This window comes from Sander vitreus, chromosome 2 (genome assembly GCF_031162955.1).
Source record: "Sander vitreus isolate 19-12246 chromosome 2, sanVit1, whole genome shotgun sequence".
Lineage (NCBI taxonomy): Eukaryota > Metazoa > Chordata > Actinopteri > Perciformes > Percidae > Sander > Sander vitreus.
This window is the reverse complement of record NC_135856.1, coordinates 14398606-14417636: the sequence shown is the minus strand read 5'-3', so window position 1 is coordinate 14417636 and position 19031 is coordinate 14398606. Positions and strand designations below refer to the sequence as shown.

At 39.4% G+C, this 19031-nt stretch overlaps 1 protein-coding gene across 1 annotated transcript in view; it reads left to right on the top strand.

Annotated features, from left to right (window-relative positions):
* Nucleotides 1-18915, top strand: part of LOC144536334 (cytoplasmic phosphatidylinositol transfer protein 1-like) — an 87111-nt gene extending 68196 nt beyond the window's left edge. Inside the window, exons 3-9 of the mRNA XM_078279418.1 lie at nt 2727-2815; nt 5877-5884; nt 7140-7211; nt 11947-12042; nt 12623-12778; nt 13472-13535; nt 15133-18915. Of these exons, the coding sequence (XP_078135544.1) occupies nt 2727-2815; nt 5877-5884; nt 7140-7211; nt 11947-12042; nt 12623-12778; nt 13472-13535; nt 15133-15491 (844 nt within the window). The 3' untranslated portion in view covers nt 15492-18915. The remainder of the gene's footprint in view (nt 1-2726; nt 2816-5876; nt 5885-7139; nt 7212-11946; nt 12043-12622; nt 12779-13471; nt 13536-15132) is intronic.
* Nucleotides 18916-19031: the final 116 nt, after the last annotated feature.

Genomic DNA, 19031 nt, shown 5'->3' with positions numbered 1-19031 from the left:
AGTTACACAATTCACAAAAAAAACCATTTTTTTTTTAAAAAGTTGCTCAAGGCTTTTTTGCACAGTAAATAAGTCATGGTTTGAATAGCAAAGGAATACAAGTTGCTAGACATGCTAAAGCCATTACACCCTCTACCAAATCAGGTGTAGCAGTGAAAACACCAATACTCCCATTCATTTGAATGTGGGTAGTGCGTTTAGGCTGCAGCGATGGGGACAGCAGGGAATGCGGGAAAAAAAAAACACAGCTGCCCTGCGGCAAAAACTTGAAACAGAATCAACTTTTGTATAAACGCAACCCTACTGCGGTCGCCAATCGCATAACCAGCGATCAGACAAAACACAATGGAGTAAGACGTTGCATAAAACACTTATGCAACTAAAAACTATAATCTCAAAATGAAGTAGCACAATGTGGTGTCAACATGAAACACAGGGCCTTTAAGCCGGAGAGCGGAGTTCACTATGCGGAGAAAAACAAAATACTTTCACCCAGGAAACACTTACGAGTCGTTTTGGTGCCTAAACTTAACTGTCATTGCCGCATGACGCTCACTTTTTCTGGCTTAACTCAACTACCATGGTCTCTGAAAGGATGCACAACCCTGCGCTAAGCGCTGCAACACCTGGTTTCTATTTTCTATCAAGTTTCTATTGTGTTTTTAAGTGCTTCAGGCCAGTTCTTTTATTTCACAATGACATTTCTTTGTTTTTGTTTTTTTTCTTTATGCTATTTCAACAGCTTACTTTACCCATTGATGGAATTTCAACAGAGATATTGAAAGGAAGAATCCAAACTCTCAGCATGCATGTCCATTTAAATCTTCAGCTTGGATGGAAAAAGACAAAACACTGACCTTTCCAGAGTAGCTGACATTTTGTTAGTAAAATGTTCATTTCTCAGGGTGAACACGAGATGAGACTGTGTCTCTCTCTCTCACAGACCTAGTCAAAGTAACGCTTCAGTCTTGTCATGACAAGGGGATTTGTTCTAGAGACGTTTTTTACATTCTGTCAGGGAAGCAAACTAAACACAAAGCTGATGAGTCCCATACAACAAGAAAAACACTCACTCCTGAATGAAAAAAGAAAGAAAAACACATGTACAAAAGAACAGAGAAAAGGAAACATCCTCAGTGTAAGATCAGAAAATAACCAAACCATGAGATGAATTCCAGTGAATTAAATAACAATGAACTAATATCTGTGACATTACATCAACTTATGTAAAAAGATAATTTATGTTTTTTATTAAATTAATGTGATTTTACCATAACTAACCACTGTTCTGCCCCATTCAACTGGCCATCCATCTGGCTCTGCCAAAAAACTATTAGGTCTGATTCACCAGCAGAGAAGTCAATCTGGACTCGTTCTGTCACACTGCAATCACCCCATTAGCCCTCACAATCTGCCTCGCGCTGTACTTCACTATTTGGTCTTATCCCATTCGATCTGCAAATCGATTCCACACATGTTCTGTCAATAACTTTCATTAAGAGCGGAGAGCAGATAGTTGATTTCATGATTAAATAAAGCATTGCCTTTCCGTAGATGTGTTCAACTGAACTAGGGTGTATTTTATGTATTTTCTTCTGAATACAAACGCCTGCTTTGGCCCGAAAACTCAGAGCAGCTACCCACCACGCCTACATGCTTGGCAAAGTAGGCCCCCGTCACAGCAGCAATTGGCAAAGATCTTTAAAAGAACAAGGAGGGAATGGGAAAATCAACAGATGGAGGTGTGGGAGGACTGTCAGTCAGAAAGAGAGAGAGAAAGAGATTGCCAACATTCACACATTGTGATCATCGATGGCTGTTTTTATTCACAGCCGTCACGATCCAGTTGGCGCCATTTTTTGTTCTCCTTAAGAACTTGTTTTCCATGTCAATCAAAGGAAGCGGAGATGAAGGCAGGCTGCATGAAAGCCTGCTCATAAATAAGTTCTCAATGCAGCCTCAATTACAGTCTTACCAGAGATCAGAGAATGTCAAGCATTACACACAAAGTTCACATATTGGCAGCACACTGTAATTCTGTGAACACATGGTAGATGATACCGAAAGGTTCAGGGTGCCAAAAAGGGCTCGAGAACTAATAGAAGAGGGAGAAAGGTTAGTTCGACATTTTGGGAAATACGCTTATTTGCTTTCATGCTGAGAGTTTAAGAAGATTGATACCACTCTCTGTATGGTAAATATGAAGCTACAGCTAGTTTAGCATAAAGACTAAAAACAATGGGAAACAGCTAGCCTGGTTCTTTCCAAAGATAACAAAATTTACCTACCAGCACCTCTAGGGCTCACTTACCAACACATCTTGTATTATATCTTGTTTGGCTGGGTGCAGCCTGAAGTCTTATCCAGTAGACTCCAGGAAGTTACTGTGCCCAGCCAAGAAAACGTCCAGCACAACACTGCCCTATCTTTAGTTGAAGAAGGTTCAAAAAGCCCTTCAAAATCTTTAGGTACCATTGAGATAACCTGGTGTGCAGGGAAACATGTGTTTGGTCTCCCGTAGCATCTCCCCTGAATTAAAGCTTTTGGAAGCATTTTTTTCACAGCATCCCTCAGTTTCAGTGTACACAGATTCTCCTTTCACAAGTGGAACAAGTTTTTTTTATGATTTGCTGCGATAATGGAAGCAAATTCCACCCTCCCATCCCTGCTTCACTGCTACATGCTCACAGTCTCTCTTCTCTGTCTGTATTAATGTCTCTCTGCAGTAAATTACCCACCTGGGCTCGAGCAGTGGTTCCTAAAATCTTCTACGTGACAGAGAAAGCATGGAACTACTACCCTTACACCATAACAGGTGAGCATACAGAGTAAATGTGTTTGTTGGACTGCCAGCTAATCATTCTTTTGTAGGTTTTTTTTTTTATGCCACTTTTTTATACCACACACCTTACACACTCCAAACTCACATCATATCAAATCCAGTAAGCTGCAGTAACAATAGGAGAGCCCTACTGTAACACTCTACTTCTTTATAATACTTGTCATGTGTTGAAATAGAGGCTACAATAGCTCAGGCTGGAATAGTTTTGTGCTGTAGTCACATGAAGCTTCTTTAAAAGGTCAGCTTCTCAACAGTTTACTCAGCACTCACCACTTGGTACAAACTGGATGTTTTTAGGGAGTTGGAGTTGTGTGTGAAAATAGAAGAGTAAATTCTAGCACTAAGTCAAAGATTGCTAATCTCCACTGCATTTTTTAATACATTTTTTAAAAGGAAGGAAAAAGCTTTTCTACCAAAGTCCCTGTGCAACTTCAGACATGTGCTGTGTAATTCAGGTTGTTCCGACGCTCACTTTTCAGCTACTTCATACTTAATTTCTGAAGGACATGTGAGGGTTTTATCAGATGGATCCTGAGCCGCATGCAGCGACATTGGAAATAAGCGGTTTTATAGCATTCTATGCAAAACGTAAATGAAATCCCTGAAGACAAAAGGAGGATTTTGCATCATGGATCAATAACGTGTAACCTTCAACTCTAAAAGGTGGTAGTATTGACACGGGACAGAAATAAACACACACACTGTAGCTTCACAAGGGCCCTTAATACAGTGGCTGACAGGGGCAAACGCCCTGCAAATTAAGAAAACAACTTCATTAATTTGACAACACGTGCAGCATTCAGCAACCCCGAAAACAAATGCAACAAAAAAACGCTGCATCCAGATTACACAACGGAAGTTCTCCAGACCTCTAGAGGGAGCAGCTAAGTGGAACAGCTTGATTTTCGACCCCACGGGGAGAGGGAGGGAAGGAGAGGGAAGGAGAGGGAGGGAGAGGGAGGGAGAGGGAGGGAGGGAAGGGGAGGGAGGGAGAGAGAGGGAGAGAGAGAGAGAGAGAGAGAGAGAGTACATAGACTGTAAATATTAAGTCTATGTTTGAGATATGTTTTAGATATGTTTTCTCTCGTTTGGTGGGTGTGTCTCGGCCCAGGTCACAGGTGATACTCAATCAGCAGAGACGTCTGTAAACTCATGGTAATAAAACATTTAAAACTGCATCAGGGTTTAATGTTGACGTTTGTTTAAGCCATATTACATGAGATGGTTTAATTTCGAGGTCCGAAAGGCGCATCACTGAAGTATAGGCCTCCTTAAGTGTAATATTGTGATTATACAACAACGGTTACCAACAAAATCTGTATTTATATTGTGGAGCAATTCGCTCTTGAAATACAAAAAACGGACAGCATTTATAGTCCCTCTCTGTTTAGTAAACCAGCTCAATTACCGTGGGATTTATCAAACTGAATAAATCCTGCTCGCACATATAAACACAAAATTGCTTTGCTAACTCCAACGTGTTGTAAGTAAGACATCTGCTGAAAAAGTTATTGTATTCATTAGCATGATTGCTGTACTGTTTAGTTCAAAAACATCCAAAACACCAAAGTACAAACACATAGCGGACCGAAGCTCGGGGATGGCACCAGTCGGGAGGGCATGAGACGGGAGTATAAACTTTATATTATTAATATATTATGTTATAATAATAATATGAATTTAATATACAGTCTATGGAGTTCTCCAGGCTGCAGCCATACCCAACTCTAATAAAAAGGCAGAGCACTCTCTCCCCGTGGGGTCAAAAATCCAGCTGTTCCACTAGCTGCTCCCTCTAGAGGTCTGGAGAACTTCCGTTGTGTAATCTGGATGCTGCGTTTTTTTGTTGCATTTGTTTTCTGGGTTTGTGTGCTTTTCTTTTTGCATCGTTTCATATTTGCAGCGCATTTATGTATTTGGTTGTGTTGTGTGTATTTGCAGTGCGTTTATATATTTGGTTGTGTGCATTTGCAGTGCGTTTGCTGAATGCTGCGCATGTGTTGTCAAATTAATGAAGTTGTTTTCTTAATTTGCTTGTGTTTTGTCTATTTGTGTGTTTTCTTAAGTGTCAGGGCGTTTGCCCCTGTCGGCCACCGTACCTTAATGCTGACACACACTGATCACACTGTCAGTTTGCCAGAAAGACATGGTATGAGAAAACACAAACATGTTATTGACATGCAAAACATGTTAAAGCTGACGTGTATATAAGTTTGCAGTTTTGCCGTGAAGAAAATGCTTTTTATCCACGCTGATGTTCAACGAGCGCAGAAGTGGAATAAGCCTTGCTTCCTAAATCGCCGACATTACAAGCAACCAGTAGTCAGGAGTGCAACGATCAGAGCCGCGATACTTTAATGATCCTGATCTAAGGGGTGAAGTGTTACAAGCTGAGGAGTAGAGATAAAAGGGAATTTCTTTTTGATAAGAGCAAATTAAAGTAAGTACAGGATAAAGTGACTAGGGCAGGGATGATGTGAGATATCCGATATTTGACAGCTAAAGTGTATAGACAGCAGAACTGTAGAAAAGGGCTGATAGACCTACCAATCCACTCATCCACCCAGACAAATGCCTGTCTATGTCCCAGCAGCAGCACATCCCGAACCACCTGTAACACAGCACAATGACGGTCATAAAATAGTTACTCATGAAACATCTTTTTGATAAAAGTTCCAAATTGTAAAAAGTGAGATATCATTTCTCTCTTGATTATAAAGCAGGCCAATGTGGTATATAAATACTCTGAAAGAATGCTCAATCCACTGACAAATTCACACAACCCATATTCAGAAACTGTGCCTTTAAACGAGCCGTCAGGACTTGTGTACGGTTGTGATGTCACTACTATTACTAGTAGTAATATATATCATAGCCACTATGCACTTTCTGTATGTCTCACACAATTTTGTACATTGTGGCTATTTACTTTCATGCTGTGGAAAATGTGAAGAATCTGCATAACTAACTGTGTTTCTCCTATGTTGTATGTTATGCTGTCTCTGCTTTTGTCACCCCACGCCACGGTCTGTAGAATATACAGTAAGTATCCTCTATGTAACACTGCATGTCTTTATGAGTGCATTATGGTGCACCAGTGGCCACATTGAGTGCGGAAAGTGCTGATCATCACTGGTGTCTCCAGAATGAAGAAAAACAAGAATCTTGACCCCTCACAATTATTAATGCACATAAATCACAGGCATAAATAAAAATATTTTATGAGTGTTTAATTGGAATAAATAGATTTATTTCTGCCCACTTAATCGCAACATTGACAATTATCACCTTTTAAAGTTGTCATGGCGAACGTGCTAGTAAACAATTAACTATTTACACATCCAGAAGAAACAGAGCAATATTGACATTCATTTGGATTTTTTTTTTCTGGCGACCTGCTAAATGTTACTAAAACTTTCCTAAAAAGTTACATATTCATATTACTTTTTAGGTCTGTTTTGGTCTCCTAACAACTCCTGTGAAAAATATCTGGTAGCCTACTTGAGCTGCTAAATTCTCCACTATGTTTAGCTAGATAACACAAACACGCACACACAGAACTGCATAAGTGACCTGTGATTAACCCTTGAAAACACATGAAGCCTTGGCAGAATAAGCTAACACATTTTTAAGACACATGCGTACGGGGGACAAGAGGGGAAAGACAACAATGTTGCAGCGACAGAATGCTTGATATTGCCCCAGTATATGTGTGGGGGCGTTTTGTGTTTACGTATGAGTTGGTTAGGCAATGAGTTTTTAGGCAAAAGACTCACAAAAGTCTGATTGTCTTGTCTTGGCTTTTGTCAATGTTGAAAAAAGAGATAGAAATTGACATACTGTATAATCACAGACTGGACTTTTGTTTTGCACTACACAATAAGAAGGAACATGAGGGAGAGAAAGAGAGAAATCTAACAGCAGTTTTGACTCTGTGTTAATAAAGTACAGTAAAGTACTTTAAAAGTCTACTGTTACACGCTACCATTGAAAGAAGTTACAACAAAGTGTATTACTAAGTGGCCTCTTTTTGACAGCCGTTTGCCATACGGTAAACTAGAGTTGAGACGTACACCCAAACCAAGTAACTGTAATGTGTATTATCACCAGAAGTAAGGAGTATTAACTTTCTACAGGATAAACTGTTCAGCACTTCTATATTTACTCTTTAAATACTAAAAGGCAATGAAACAACAATGACAACTTTGATGTGCAGGGCTACTTTTGTGCACAGTTGCTTTTAATTTATTTATGTTATTACAAGCGGTGTCACATCTTTGTCTTTCTTTATCCACAGTGCTCATTCCTGCCCAAGTTCTCCATCCACATAGAGACAAAATACGAGGACAACAAAGGATGCAATGACAATGTGAGTATACTGTGTGTGTGTGTGTGTGTGTGTGTGTGTGTGTGTGTGTGTGTGTGTGTAATAAGAGCTTTTCATAGTGGTTTGAGAGGATGCGTATGTGTGATAAGAGCTTTGAGTAGTGGTTTGGGGGATTTCATCACATTTCTCAATGGTAAACTCTGACGAGTCTGGTATGTATATATACATACAATTGCATGTCTGTCCGTCCAGGAGGAGGGATGGATCGACAAATAGATACTGATATTCCTGCACTAAGCTTATATCGGCCCGTAGGCCCAGTCAATAAATCAGTCCTGTTTTAACTCCTATAAAAATCTCTCAGCTTAATATACATCTGCTGCTTGCCTTCTGTCCCCTCTTATATATAAATCTGTACAGCAAAACAGGCCATTTATAACCCAAAATATCTCATAGCAGACATATTGTCAAAAACAAGACCTCTGCGAAGGCTACATGAGTAAAACCATCCGGGCAGATTTGGCATCTCACAGCCCCTCATTTGCAATCCTGTTGTATCATAATGCCAAATATACTATGCTCCTTGAGAGTGAGCCAAAAACTGCTTCACTTGTTGGATAGCTAATTTCATTTAGGCTGTTAGCCTCCTCACATTCTTTCTCTCTGTATTTTAGTCCACTCTCCAGTTTATAGGAGCATTAGTCATCAAGTGAAAGGCTGCCACTACCTGGACAGTGAGGAAGAAGAATGGTAGTGTAGTGTGCAAAGGACAAACTGCTTGAAATATATCATGGTGGGCGGCCAGCAGGTTAATGTTACTGTGTGCTTATAGTTTGCTTCAAATGCCAGTGATTTTTGTTGTTGTATAAGGGAGGATACATGGACTCATAAAGTGCAGAGGAAGACAGAAATGAACAGACTGTCAGTGTGCATTAAATATGTTGTGATGTTTTAGATTGATGCTTGTTTGGTTTGACACGACAAGGTGACATATCAGAGGCTCTTTTATTAAATCTAACAGAAATCGCCTACAGCAAATGCACTAAATGAATAAAAACTGAGACAAATCACAGTTCTGTTGCATAAACATGTATAAGAGCGGTGCATACATTTCATCGTCTACACACACACTAATAATGCAATGATACAGATATACTACTTTGTCTAACATCTTTAGGGCAAACAAACAAAAAGCTTTGCATGTTTTATGACACGTATATTGTATACGTAGTTCATAAGTATGTGAGGTGTATTTGCTATATAGGATGCTGTGAAAGAATATGAATGCAGCTGTGTTTTATATAACATTCTCTCTGTACAAGTGTCATGTTTTCCCATGTGTGGATTCTGATGGCATAACATCCGTCTGTCCACTCGGGGTGTCTTGAGTCCTTGCTTTTCCGGTTCGAGCAACTGGAAAAGCAAGGACTTATCAAGTAGAAAGGATTCAAAGATGGTGGAATGAAAAAGTGGGAATGTGAGGGAGAAAAATCATGGATGTGTGGACAGGAAATGAGTGGGTGTGTGAGTGGACATCATGCACCGTTTGAATGGAGGATGCAGTAACATTACATGACATGCAACATTCCACAGTACTATCCAGTGTCAAACACACACGTGCGTGTGCGCTCTCACTCATACTCACATACATTAACACTTGAAATTTTAGCATGTGTCCTCAGGCACATGTTGCAATGAATTAGACATTTCATTAATTTTAATAAATTAGAACATCCTCAACTTAGTGCATTCCTCCTGTTGAGCAGAAAATGTATCCATTCCTTAAATAATTTCCAAATTTGCAGTGCCCTAACATTTGTATGAACTGATATTTCTAAAAATAATATCAACCTCATTGTATTCAGTTAATGATTATCTCTTATGCATGCCATGGATGAGATTGGTCTATTCTTTTTAGTGTCTTTTTCATTTTGAGGCTGATGAATTGCAGTACAATCAATTTGTTTTGTTCAGACAGTGATTACTATTAGCCTTCAGCGAGCCTAGCTGCTGAGCATTTAAGGACAAATGCCCTGCTGTGTGTACTGAAATGACCATCTATTGTCTGCCTGTGTTTTGACTTTGTTGTGTATTCACACTGGAAAGCTGTTATAATGAAGTGTACCAACAAATGCTGGCATACAGACTCGAAAAGTGCAGCTAAGGACATTTATATTTTAGGATAACGATTAACCAGATTGATACTATAGCAGTGCTTCTGTCACGTTGTGAGAAGTAGGAACAAAGCTATGGTTAGTATGGAGGGAAATGTAGTAAGTGTCTCTTTTGGGTCATGTCATTCTGGCATTTTCAAAATGACACTGAATGGCCTTAAGGGATGCAAGGATACAAGGTTACGTTCACTGGGGAACGCTGTTATCATTCATGGGATGCCAATTTGTTGTCTTCTTTTTTTTCTCCTTATCTCTTTCTTCACTCTTTCACTCTGCCAAACACTCTCTCTATGTTTTACTCTCCTCTCCCTCTTTCTTAATAACAATATGACATCACATTGGTGTGCCTTAAAAACATTGGCAAAGTTATTGTAAAATTGTTTTATTACCCCTTAATACACACTTAACTTGTTTACAAATTCAGTCTTACTTTGTTTGAAAATGCTTCAATAAACAAAGGACCAATTCATTTGTACACTCAGGTATTTATATTTTTAAAAGTAATGCATACATGATATTTCTTTCCTTTCCTTCTTATCTCTTATTACACAAACCCATGTTTCCTCTCTTATTTATAACCTTCCCTCCCTGTCATTCTCTTCCTTTCTTTCCCCCTCTGTTCCTCTACTCTATTTTCCTCTCCCTCCCTGTGACTCCATCCCTCTCCTCTTATTACACACTATCTTGCTCCTGCCTCCCCCCCACCACTGCATCTCCTTTTCATTGTTGGCCTCCTCCATTTCTCCTCTTATCCACCTCTCTCTCTCTCTCTCTCTCTCTCGTCATCCTAGTCTTCCTGTCGCTTGGCTGCACTCATGCATGCTGACATATCACCCTTATTGTGCCAGCATTGCTCATACACACTGTAAATGACAGAATGTATCCTTGGAGGGAAGGAGAAGAAAAGAAGGGAAAGAGAGAGTAAGAAACAGCAGCACCTCAGAAGCCCCGTGGTGAGGAGCAGAGAGTTCGGGGGTGGCAGTAGCTCAGTCCGTAGGGAGTTGGGTTGGAAACCGGAGGGTCGCTAGTTCAAGTCCCAGTACGGACCAAAAGTACATAGTGTGGATTGGTAGCTGGAGAGATCCCAGTTTACCTCCTGGGCACTGCCAGGTGCTCTTGAGCAACAGCTCCGGGCGCTGGTCCAGCACTGGCAGCCCACTCACTCTGACATTAGTGCATGAATAGGTCCTGTGTGTGTATTTCAGGCCTGTGTGTAGTGATTTCTAACAAACAGAGTGTAAATTGTAATTTCCCCACTGGGATCAATAAACAGTATAAATTATTAACAATGGTGCTTTTCAGATGTTGCGCTAATCACTCCGCCAAGTAGCAGTCGCCTTCTGGGAATATAGTTCCCAGTATGTATACGGTTAGAAGATGGCTGTGTCTCTTGTACACGCTTGTACACGCTGTGACTATACAAATCACAACATATAAATAGGAAAGTGTTGGCGTTATTTTGTCACTTATTTGGAGCAGTAGAGCTAGTTGCCGGTTACCTCCAGGATCTGTGCTAAACTAGGCTAGCGGTGGGTGCGTCAGAGTTACAACATGCACGGAGATGAGAAGGGTATGTATGGATTTATCTAATTCTGGGGGTTACGGTGAATAAGCTAAAGTCCCAATAAGTCGGTGTGTTCCTTTAATAAAAACTTCAGACTATGTATCTATAGTAATAATACATTTAGACTCTATTCAGCCTACAATGTGTAAAAGTAGAGAGGAACATTTTCCTCAAACGTTTCTCTTAAACATAAGATATAATGTGGAAGGATATTGGGTATCTCTATCCTTTTTATATATATATATATCTGTTTTTTTTACATTCATTTTAATCTTCTAGCAGCCTGCCTTTACAATAGTTAAATTAAAGATAAATCCCTTACATGAAACCTGTGGCCTCTAACACACACACACACACACACACACACACACACACACACACACACACACACACACGGGCGCGCGTGCGCACACAAACGCAGACTTTCCCTTGCTGCAATATAACAGGCAGCTCTGTTGAATGATGCTCGTGTGTGTGTGTGTGTGTGTGTGTGTGTGTGTGTGTGTGTGTGTCTGTGTACTAGTATATAAATTGACTACATGACTATGGATGGATTGATAAATATACATGTAAAAGTATATACGTTCATACCTGATTTATTGTAGTTAAAAGGTCTATATAATAAACAGCACAATAACTAATGGATAATAACAATACAGTAAGAATAACACTAAGAAGGTTGCACACTTAAGAAATTATACAGTAATTGCAATCAGCACTGTGTCATTTGGCACAGAAACAAATATAAGACATGGGCACAGAGCCCCCCTAATGGTTATGTAAGCAAATACATGTGTTTCTAGAGTTTGGCTGAGCGACGAAGGGACAGAGAGTGACAAGATGCACAGTCAAACATTAGTAACAATATGAATAATTTCCAACTTTTGAGTCAAGCAGAATGGCAGGTTTGTCAGCCACATATGTGATGATGTAACCTGGAAAATACACATTTCTAAAGTGTATTTTTATTTGCCAGAAGGCTACTCTGACAAGCAGAGGCTGCAGTGAGCACTGGAAAACCTATCTGTTCTACTTTCAGATCTTTGATACCGAGCTGAAGGAGCAGGAGAGGGAAGTGTGTTTCGTCGACATCGCCTACGATGAGATCCCTGAGCGCTACTACAAAGAGTCTGAGGTGAGCTTGTGGTGGTGTGACTGTGTAGATGCTCATGGCTGTTGGGAATTAACGCTCCTGGAGAACTTTAAGTGTAGTGTTGAAGTCTGGAAATGCTTTAGTAAAACTATGTGATTTAGATGAAACGGTGTGATCTCAGTTTCTGTCATGTTGTGATCTTACTCAAATGGTTTTCTCGGTTTCTAAATTGTTTTATATCCGATCCTTTCCGGTAAGAAAGTTTTTCTATCTCTGTGAGGATCTTCAGAAAGAAGATAATAGTATGCTTGATATTATTATGTCTGTTAAATTTGATATTGAGGCCCAAACACTCGCAGCTGAATTCTGCTGCTTTATATGCCTCTGCCAGCTCACACAGCATTCATCTGGAGTCTAAAAGCCTGTGAAGTGTGAGAGCTGGTAATGGTCTTCAGATAACAGATTGCCTCAGCTCTTATGTGTATTTAATTCTGGCATTCAGTCATGCATGTAATTTTAGGCTCTTACATCTCTCCACTGGGGTGCAGAAACGACAATGCTTGAAGGTTTGGGTTAATAAACGTGCGTGTGTGTTCATTTCCCCCGCCCCATCCCATCGCAGGACTTGCGATATTTCAAGTCAGATAAGACGTCGCGGGGGATTCTCCAGGAGGGCTGGAGGGACACCCAGGATCCCATCATGTGCTCGTACAAACTTGTCACTGTCAAGTTTGAGGTGTGGGGTCTGCAGACACGTGTGGAGCAGTTTGTGCACAAGGTGAGAGGTCGCCTGTGGGATGAATGTGAGATCTTTAATTTTTTTCATACATTTAGTTAATCTTGTTGCAGAAATATATCTTTACATCTATACTTCTTTACTTGGCTAAGTACATTTATTTTGGTCCAGTCCCCCAAACCATTTGCTCATTGTTATAAAAAAAAGAAAAAGCTATTCTATATGATGTTGTTCTGAGACAGCTGGTTAAAGTACTTTTGCCACTGAGCTGAATTATAATTTAAAATCCAAAAGATGCTAAGTACATTCGTCTCCACTTCTAAACCCTGAATCTTGAATATTTTGCTTTTAAACATAACATTGATTAAAGGTCCCATATTATGCTAATTTTCAGGTTCATACTTATATTTTTAATTTATACTAGAACATGTTTACTTGCTTTAATACAGGCATACAGAATGTGCATAGTGGCTATGATATATATTACTACTAGTAATAGTAGTGACATCACAACCGTACACAAGTCCTGACGGCTCGTTTAAAGGCACAGTTTCTGAATATGGGTTGTGTGAATTTGTCAGTGGATTGAGCATTCTTTCAGAGTATTTATATACCACATTGGCCTGCTTTATAATCAAGAGAGAAATGATATCTCACTTTTTACAATTTGGAACCTTTATCAAAAAGATGTTTCATGAGTAACTATTTTATGACCGTCATTGTGCTGTGTTACAGGTGGTTCGGGATGTGCTGCTGCTGGGACATAGACAGGCATTTGCCTGGGTGGATGAGTGGATTGGTAGGTCTATTAGCCCTTTTCTACAGTCCTGCTGTCTATACACTTTAGCGCTTTTACAGCACATTTCAAACTTTCCATCATTAACTATTTACTCAAACCAAGATATCATGAATACATTGCTTACACAATAGCATTTAGTTTTTTTATTTAAATAAGTATGTAAGTATTCCTAGATGAAATCAATCCCTTTTCATTGTCGTATATTGTGAATACCTGCTCAAGTGAACCTTTAAGGAATACATAAATAGTTCATAACACCTTTACATTTCCCATGTATTTGTATGTACTTAGATTTACAGCCCTTCTTGAGATGTTATGTTACTACTATTCTTTGAAATCTTAACACTGTCATAGCTACATTAATTGTATAAATCACTGTTGTGTGATTACTGTTTATTTACCAGTGTGGATTTAAAATCACTCCACCTGCATCTAATCCTGTCACTACCAGTCCTCATGGATCGTCCTCTTGGTATCATCACTAACCCTCTAATGACAAACACTGTACTGTCGTGTCCAGGCACAGTCAGTGTTTGTTTCAAATGAAACCTGCATGATAAAAATGACTCTTAAACTAAACTCTTTCATGTTTCATTTTTGAGAAATGAACACCAATGATCCAACATCTTCTTTGGGTGTGGATTGTTCATGCTTTTCCTCAATCTTGAAAAGTCCTTGACCTTCCTTTCTCCCTCCTTCCTCGTATGATGCTCGGATTCGTCTTGCGGTCTCTGGGTCATGGGAAGCTAGCACTTTGACCTCTAAAGCTTTAACTTTAAAAACCACTAATCATCATCAAACTCACACATGGAATGCAACTTTGCCACCTAACCCTCTCCCTCCCCACCTGTTTGTCAACTGGAGAGCCATTATAGAGGAGTAAAGAACTTTTCGACCCTCGTTCCACCCCTCCCCCTTCTTCCAGATATGACTTTGGATGACGTGCGGGATTACGAGAGCCAAATGCATGAGAAAACCAACATCAAAGTTTGCCATGAGCAGCAAGTGCATTCCACAACAAACCCATCTTCACTGGATGACATAGAGATCCATGACAAAGCAAGCGTATGTGTCTTTATCATTGTTTCTTCACTCCAATGCCCCAGGTCTGTCTCATACTGGACCCGTTTGTGACTGTGAATGAAGTTGTCACAGTTGCATATAACTGTCTACATACATCGCCTCATTCTGTCCTACATTGAGTCAAATGATGCATACTGTAGGTGAACTGTTGAATATAAAAATAATATGATAATTCAAGTCTGCCAAGATTCATAAAGGTTTGAAAAGGGATCTAGAAACATAAGGCAACACAAATGAAGACTAGAAACATTCTAGTAATTAAAATACCACAATGAGAGCTGACAAAAAAATACTACTTGTTTTTTAATGTTTTTTTTTCCAGCTTTGTTTTATATTTAATGTATGTTGTTCTGGGTATGCCTCTGGCTCTAATGATAACTTGAAGTTATAGAAAACTACAGTTTCAGCCTTTCTTCTGAAATTCTCTAAAATTGTGTACAAAGAGTAAAAAACAACAACACTACTTTCCCAATTCTTCCTCTCATTGGTCTCAACTGATCTTTTTCCAATCCAGACATGACAATGGATGAGGTGAGAGAATTTGAGCGCACCATCCAGGAGGCCACCAACCAGAAGATTGGGATTTTTCCACCATCGATCTCCATCAGCAACACACCCTTGTCCTCCTGTTCCCTCACTGGCCCTGCCAGCGCCCCATCCACCCCTATGTGCACTGATGCGCCTGAGTACCTTCCTGTCCCCAAGGACCGACCACGAAAAAAGTCTGCTCCAGAAACCCTGACCCTTCCCAACCCTGCCCCAAGTGGCGTCCCCCAGGGCTCTACCCAGAGCCCACTACCGGATTCAAACCACCTTCAATCATCCACACCACCCTCCTCCAACTGTGATCTTACTGAGATTGACGAGCAGTAGAGCGAACTTGGGATGGCTTTCCCCACCCTGTGCTTTACTTATTCTCCCAACCCCATTGTCTTAGTAGCCTAACAAGTCTGTATACCTCCTAACACCAGTGGCCAGACATTCAAGTTCTCTAGCCATATCTAATGATTTGCCATAATCCTGGACACACAACAGTCAATCACAATATAAGTCTACATCAGTGTCACTGATACCATCCAGGCAGCTGTAGGCTTAGCCATCCTGTTGTGGCTGAAATCATCTTCCTGTGTCTAGGCAGCCACATGTCTCATCTATTATAACAACCACCTGTGATGTCTAATCAAAACAAATGCCTAATTATTTTTGTAGAGCGGCAGTTCTTTATGTTATATGAATAAATTATTCTTAGTGTTTCCTTAGTTATGTTTTCTTCAATCAGACAAGCTGATTGCTTTCAAACTGTTGAACTATGAAGTAGTTGCCTTAGCACCACAGAGCCAGTGGTGTTTATTAGTCTTGACAATGTGTGCAAATGAACAGCCTGACAAATCAGTCTGTAAAATGGAGGTATATATTAAATTAGAAATGAAATCAATTACACAAACTAGAGTAGCACAGTAGATCTAATATGTTAGAGTAACACACACCAGAAAGAGAGCTAAGTACCCTCATAACGGAGCACTTAGCAACTGTTTCCTGAGCTGTCCAAACTGGCCTGCGGATCAGATTGCACCAATCCTTTCCATCCCAAACTCCAATTATACAACAGATGCAAGATCAGTACAATCATAGAGAGTTTACACCTCAGGTTTCCCTGACTCTACCTGACTCACACTCCAAAGGCAGGGATATTATTGTTCCTTTCTCCCCCTGCCTATTGCCAAACAGTGACTTTTTATACCTCCACAGATATTATAATACACCAACTATTGTATGTACTATACCAGTATACTTAACCCTTGGAATGTTTACACATCAGCAATCATTTGCATATTAGCAGTAACGTTGTACCTTAAGCTGTTGTTATCGCGTTATTGAACTTGCGGTTTTAGCATGACAGTTTGATTCAAAAATTTAATTTGTTGAAGTTTAGTACTGCATATATCTTACTCAAGTTGACTGAGAGGGCAGTATAACAAAAAACGAATTAAAATGTTGCCTGAAACTAATACTGGACATCTCATGTGACATAAACATGATCCAATTTTATCAAATCAGCAAATCACTTTGTCAAATGTAGGAACAAGGCCATTTTGGGGAGTTTGTAAGCATTGACTGATCTTTGTGCATATTGGAGGTAATGACAACTCAAAGTTTGATTTGAGGAGAAGTGCACATGCATCAAGCTGACTTGAGTATGTGCTTTATTAACTGCATAGTGTTTGCAGAAGTGTGGATACATTTTACTTTGCCAGTGATGGTTGGTAATACTGACCTACTGTTTTGGTAGGTGCGGAAAATGATTTTGAAACGGGAACGTCTTTTGCAGTGCTCCTGTATTTGTGCTGGGCATGTACTGCTAGTTAATCCGAAAGGAGAAATCAATACGTGGGGACAGCAACTTATTCTTTGAAACCCCTTTTTTCCACACATTGATTTTAATCAAAGGGTTTTATATGCTGCATGGAATGTTCACAACATATCTACATATTATGTGAAGCATATATGTATATACTGTAAATTAATGGATTGGTACAGTATATTTGGTGATGCTGTAAGGGGAAAATAGTGAATGCCAACTTAGGAAGCTCTGTACTAATTTTGTATAATAGTAAAAGCTGATTTTGAGTGAAACGTAAGCATGCTCAGAGAATATAGACCTACAAACTCTTTCAACTCAGTGCCTCTGCATGCAACTATTGTATCATCACCATTTCTTTGCCTGTTTTTTTAATCTCAAATGTTACATATTACCAAGAATATAAATGGGCTACGGCCCCATAACACAAGCCAAACTACTAGATAATCAGATCAAATTAATCGCATCAAACTACATCATCAGACTCTGAAGTATCAGGGCTTACTTGTTATTCTATTTCAGGTAATTAGAATATTTTTGTACCCTATTCTTACCAATTACTTCTTACTTTACAGTGCAAATGCATTTTGAACTTTCCATTCTTTGACACCTCATTTGACAATGAAGAAATGTGTTACAAAACAGTTTTGTGGGGTTTGTTGGACCAAAGTCCTATAAAACCGCATAAGGACTTAAAAGAGAGGAGTTCGAGAGAGTCCTCAGTGGTTTTGCCATAAAATATTGTTAATAGTATGTACTGTTTCTCACTTGCTTTTGTTAAACAAAACTACTGTAGCTATTTATCTGTAACTGTAGCTTTTGTCTTTGCCTTTTGAGGATACAAATGTTATATACCAGTTATTGGCCCTCTGTATTGATCTATTATATATAGATTATACATACTTACAACTCTGGTATTGACCATCTCTCTTGTCAGGAACACAGAGATCCAGGGATATGTTTGATCTACCATGGGCCATTAAAAATAATGCAAAATAATATCCAGTTGTGTAACATTAAGCTCTGCTCTGTTTAAAAGAGTAACATATTAGTTATTGTAAATACTATTGTTAATGACTGATATAGTAGGTTTCTTACATTTAATCTGTTCCAAGTTGCATTACTGATGTGACATGAATGTGCTCAAAGATTTCAAATAGACAGAGAAGGATATTCTTTAGTGTTTGTGCGATAAGGATGATGGCTCCACAGACCTTATTTTTAATATGTGTCTTTATCTATGAAGTCGTTAGCTTTTGAGGATACTAAATTCCGTTAAGTTTACTCTTCTCAATCGAGTTTCAAGGTTCCTCATTATAGTGGTGCACTTTGGACTCTCCAGTTGCTTTTTCGTGCCCTTGCAGGGCAAAATTATTTGTACAAGTTGTAAACAAATTGCTTTTCTTTTTAGTAGGGTGTCAGCTTTGACATTTTCTTGCCATGGTAATTGAGAGGTAATTGGCTTTTCTGTTGTTTCTTTAGTAAACCTGTTGTACTTTGAATTTGTGGTTGCTGTATTGTTTGAAGGAAAATCTAAATTAGTTTCTCATTAATACTTTGGATAAAAGGACCAAGCTTTTTGCTCCTCCTCCCCTCCCCCTATACAGTTTGCATTCGGCCAGGCTGTTGTGCTGTCTCCTGATAACTGGGACCTGTCTCACCAACCAGGATCACTGAGTTATGTAGTGTACGGAACTGTTCTGTGTTGGCGATCAGGTGTGGTTCTGGCTTATCCAGCTTTCTACATTAATCCTTCTTTGTGAAACAGGTCCCACAATTGCCATTTGTTTTCGACTGCTGGGAGTCACTCTTAGTTCTTTCACTTTAACTATTATTGTAATTGTTATATTTTACTTCCCTTTGAGGTTCATTTGGTTCGTTGTTGTAATTGATTTACTTTTTCTGAAATAGACAAATAAACTTTACTAGCTATTGCAACAGTGTTATTTTTCTTTCTGTTCAGCATGCATGTTTTACATTACCTCTCATCTGTTTTGTCCATGACCCAACATCTCATTGTGCAGCTCGCAAGTTAACATGATCTTACTACATGG